General features: G+C 55.0%; 1 protein-coding gene across 1 annotated transcript in view; it reads left to right on the forward strand.

Moving 5' to 3' along the window:
* Positions 1 to 3,336: 3,336 nt before the first annotated feature.
* Positions 3,337 to 4,626, forward strand: part of PAWR (pro-apoptotic WT1 regulator) — a 111,949-nt gene continuing 110,659 nt past the window's right edge. Inside the window, exon 1 of the mRNA XM_021678644.1 lies at positions 3,337 to 4,014. Within this exon, the coding sequence (XP_021534319.1) occupies positions 3,487 to 4,014 (528 nt within the window). The 5' untranslated portion in view covers positions 3,337 to 3,486. The remainder of the gene's footprint in view (positions 4,015 to 4,626) is intronic.

Consider the following 4,626-nt stretch of genomic DNA (forward strand, 5'->3'; position numbering starts at 1 on the left):
CACTGCCTCGAAAACATGAAGTAAGACTTAACATTTAGAGTGAGTTTCATTCAGATATATTGCAATGAATCTCTTTGTTAGCATCATCATATTTCCCTTTATTATTTAAGGGCAAGTGTATCACCAAAATTAGTTATTTTAGGGCTAGCTCAGTTCTCAACTGGGGAAGATTTTTCCCTCCAGGGAACATTTGGCAAAATCACAACTGGGGGTTGGGGGCAACTACTGATATCTAGTGGCTACAAGCCAAGGATGCTGCTAAGCATCCTACAATGGACAGGACAAACCCCCAAGAATTACCAAGTCCCCCATGTCAACAGTGCCATGGTTGAGAAACAATGCTCTGAGTCTTTGAGGATTATTTCATCAGAATGCTAAACATAAAGATTGATGATACGCAAACGTTTTGTAATTTAGGACTGACTCAGCTAAATATCTTAGTGCAGTGCTGGAAGCAGTCTGGCTGTGAAATACATCTTTGGAAATGAGAATGGTAAGGCAAAGACAAAAGGTATAATAAATGATAACAATAATAATACACAGTGCTTTGTACCTCAATAATCTCTTTCATCCATAGTTCCTAGGGCATTTATAGACTAATAATAACTACTCTGGTTCTCATATACTACCTTTTATCCAAGGATCTCAGGCACCTTCACAACACTCTCACAATGTAGGAAGTATCATTATCCCCATTTATATGTAAGTAAACAGAGGCCCCAAAGTTAAGCAACTTGCCCAAAGCCACGGGAGTCAGTAGTAGCCAATTCCTGAGTCAGAGCCTATGAATACGAAGAGAACTAGTCCAAAAGTGCAGTGATAAATTTCTGTGGTGTAAGCATTATTCTAGTTCATTCTGTCTATAATTTTCAAATTAATATTGTATATTCAGTACCTTTACTGTTTTGCCTGCCTTCTCTCCCTCCACACCCCTCCCCAACTTCTTAGAGACCAAAAACTGTTTGATATCCTATTAATAAAAGGATATTTACTAAGTGTCTTCCTTGAACCAAGCACACAGTGTCGATTCTTATGATAGCTTAAAAATATATGCTGTTGTTGCTGATTTAATAGTAAAGAAAGCTGAGTTTCAGAGAATTTAAACACCCCGGAGATCTCTCAGCTACTTATGAACTTGTATTCAGGCGCACTGTATCCTCTTTCCACTGTATCCGGCAGCCCGTCCAGGAGAAAATCCTTTGGTAAGTTACAAAGCATTAATGTGAATCTATTTAATGCCCAACCCTCCTACTACCCCCTTAAAACTCAGAAAACAAAACACTAGTGAGTCTGTAATTGAGGAATTTCAGGTGGCACGCCCAGGATGGTACCAGCTAGGCTCAGCCTTTGAAACCAGTTCCCAAGGAAGGCCTTTAATTTTCTAAGGATTTTTGCAGAGCTCCCTCCCTGCTACCCCACACGTTCACCCCAACAACCAGACCCAAGACGGGAACTGTGTGACTTTCCCTCCGAGAAACAAATAGCATGTGAATCACTTTCTCCCAATCTCATTCTTGTGGCAGGCACACACTGACTGCTCACCCACCATGTGCCACCTGGGCAAAACAGGAATACTAAGTAGGTAGAAAGATTTATGTTAGGTAAGAGTGTGACTCAGGGCTCGCCTACTTTTTTTTTTTTTTTTTTTTACAGAGTGGTGACCTGGCAATTGTAGTCTGTGACCATGACGTGCCCTGGCACCACTCGTAATACAGTGAGGTCTGTCTCTTCAGGTTTATGATGGTGGCAGTTCACCCAGCCCTGATCTAGAAATGTTAGATGACTTGCATCTGAGGATAAGATATACCCTATGACACGTTTAAGGATAGAAAAAGAGAGTCAATCACCGCCCCAGGTCGCATCAAATCAGCATCAACACAGCTTTGGTGTCTTGGCAGGGAGCTTTACTGCTAAATTCACTCTGTAAAGAAGAGGTGTAGAGACAGGGTTAAAAGGACAATTACAAATAGGATTGGGATGCCAATGCAATACACTGTCAAAATGAGTTTTTAGTTTTCTCTTGCAAGCCTAAAATAGTAGTAAACCCTTGATAGTTCACTGATAATTTAAGCCCCTCCTTCTTTCAGCCCACCCTTTCACCCAGAACCCACAGGCTTTTCTCAGAAGGGTCTGGGTTTGTTTCGGTTTTTTTTCTTCAACTCTTCTGTCTGTCAGCCTAGTACATCTGAAAAGGGGGCAGCGACAAGGAAAAGTGACGCGCGAGTGTTTTCCCATCCTGGCCAGTCAGGCCGGAATCATCACAACTTCATTGCATTTTCCCCCTCGGCCAGCAGCATTAGAGATTTTCCCTCGAAGAATATGTCTTGTACTTAGAAGGAAGAGTGGTGGGAGACGGAGAGGCGGAGAACAGGAGCGGGGTGAAGGGCGTGGAGGGCTGCCCCGCTCGGAGTCAGAGTTGCCGCGGGGCCCGCCGCTGTGGGGACCGCCGCTGTGGGGCCGGCCGCTGTGGGGCCGCGAGCCCAGGAACGTGCGGTGGGACTGGCGGGCGCGGGGCGGGCTGCAGCGGCGGGCTGGACCAGGCGGCGCGCACCTGAGCGCCGGGGGCGGGGCGTCGGTGGGCACGACCCCCCCCCCCAAGGCGCGCCGCGCCCCTCGCGCGGCGTTTCGGCCCTTTCCGCCCGCGCTTCGGCGCCGCTCGGCTCCCCTCCCGCCCCTCGCTCCCTCCCTCTTTCCCTCCCTCCTGGCCCGGCGGAGCCTTGAGCTCTGGCCGCGAGTTTGCTGCAGCTCCTTCCGCGTCGCCGCGTGGGTTCACCTGGGCGCCGACTCCCAGACTCGCGCCTGGCCCTCCAAAACACCTCTCAGGTAAGGGGCTGCTCCGGCCGCCCGCGCTCGACCCGCGCACCCGTCCTCCGGACGCGGCTGGACAGCTGGTGTCTGTACGCGTCCCGCCTCTTCAGCGAGCCGCCTAGGGGCTTCGCGCCTCACCCAGGAATGAAGGTGTTGGTGGCGGGGACCTTGGGCCGACGGGGGCCGGAGCGAGGGGCAGGAGATGCGACGGGCCGACAGGTGGCGGGGTCTGGCCCTGGTCCCCCGACCGCCGCAGGCGCAGACCCCGGTGGGGATGGGGCGGGCGGGCCGGGGGGTGGGGACAAGCCCTTTTCTCCTCCCCTCGAGGGGCGGCGATCGTCCAGGCCCGCCGTGTAGGTGCGACGGAGAAACTTTGCAGGGTGGGGACTCGGCAGCCACTTGCCAGCGGGGCCTGGTCAGCACGTTCTGCGGGGGCGGGGGGCTCCGAGGCGGGCCGCGGGGCAGACCCTCCGGCCGGGCGAGGACCTTAACGCTTCCCTTCCCCGCCCCCTTTTGTGTTTTGCCTCAGAGCCGCCGGCCGCCGGGGGAGCCCGGGCCGCCCCCGTGCTCCGGGGGTCGTTCCCTCACATCCTCCCGGTCTCGGGAAGGCAGAGGCGGTGGCGGCCGGAGCCGGGCGGGGAGGCTTGAAGTGAGAGCCCGGCCGGTCCCGCTGGGAATATGGCGACCGGTGGCTACCGGACCAGCAGCGGCAGCAGCGGCAGCACCACAGACTTCCTGGAGGAGTGGAAGGCGAAGCGCGAGAAGATGCGCGCCAAGCAGAACCCCCCGGGCCCGGCCGCTCCGAGCGGGGGCGGCAGCGACGCGACCGGGAGGCCCCCAGCGGGGGCTCTGGGTACCTCGGCCGCCGCCGCGGCCAACGAGCTCAACAACAACCTCCCGGGCGGCGCGGCCGCACCTGCCGCCCCCGGCTCTGGGGGCGTGAACTGCGCGGTGGGCCCCGCGGCGCTGCCCCGGCCCGCCCCCGGCCCCCGGCGGCCCGAAGACGAGCCGCCCCCCACGGCCGCCGCCGCGGTCTCCGCCTCGGGGGCACCGCCGGCCCGGGGCGACGGGGAGGAGCGCGACGGCGCCCCGGAGAAGGGCAAGAGCTCGGGCCCCAGTGCCAGGAAAGGCAAGGGGCAAATCGAGAAGAGAAAGCTGCGGGAGAAGCGTCGCTCCACCGGCGTGGTCAACATCCCCACGGCAGAGGTGAGCGGGCGGGGGCCGCGGGGGGAGCTCCCCCGGTCCCCGGGCGGCAGAGTTTCCCCACGCTAGCCAGTACTTATCCTTTCGCCGAGTTAGGCAGGCGCAGAGGGTGATGGAGTTTTACTCTGAACAAATGCTTCCTGGGAAGTTCCCCAAACCCAAAGTAGGACACGTGCTTTTCAGGCTTCCTGGCTGAGGTCTCAGATTCAGGATCCTTCTTTATAGGACAACTGGTGGCTCCCAAACTGGCCCACCTAGGGTTGTTTGTTTTTCCTTAATCAGTTAGAAAAATTGATTAATGGTGATGACGACATACAAAGTTTAGTTTCCCACGTGTCTATCTGAAGTTACCAGATTGTTGATCTCTTTTCTCTTGACAGTGTTTAATAGCACCTGTAAAGAAACGTGGCCTTAGCACTATGCACCACAGCTTTATTTTTCAGTGTACCCAAGATGAGTGTATCTAAATAAGTATATGATTTTCATCTATAAACCAGCTTTTGGGAACAGCGCTCCCCAACACACACACACACACCCACCCACCCACACACACACCAGCGCTCCCCAACACACACACACACTACAGCGCTCCCCAACACACACACACACACACAC

Source organism: Neomonachus schauinslandi, chromosome 5 (assembly GCF_002201575.2).
Source record: "Neomonachus schauinslandi chromosome 5, ASM220157v2, whole genome shotgun sequence".
Lineage (NCBI taxonomy): Eukaryota > Metazoa > Chordata > Mammalia > Carnivora > Phocidae > Neomonachus > Neomonachus schauinslandi.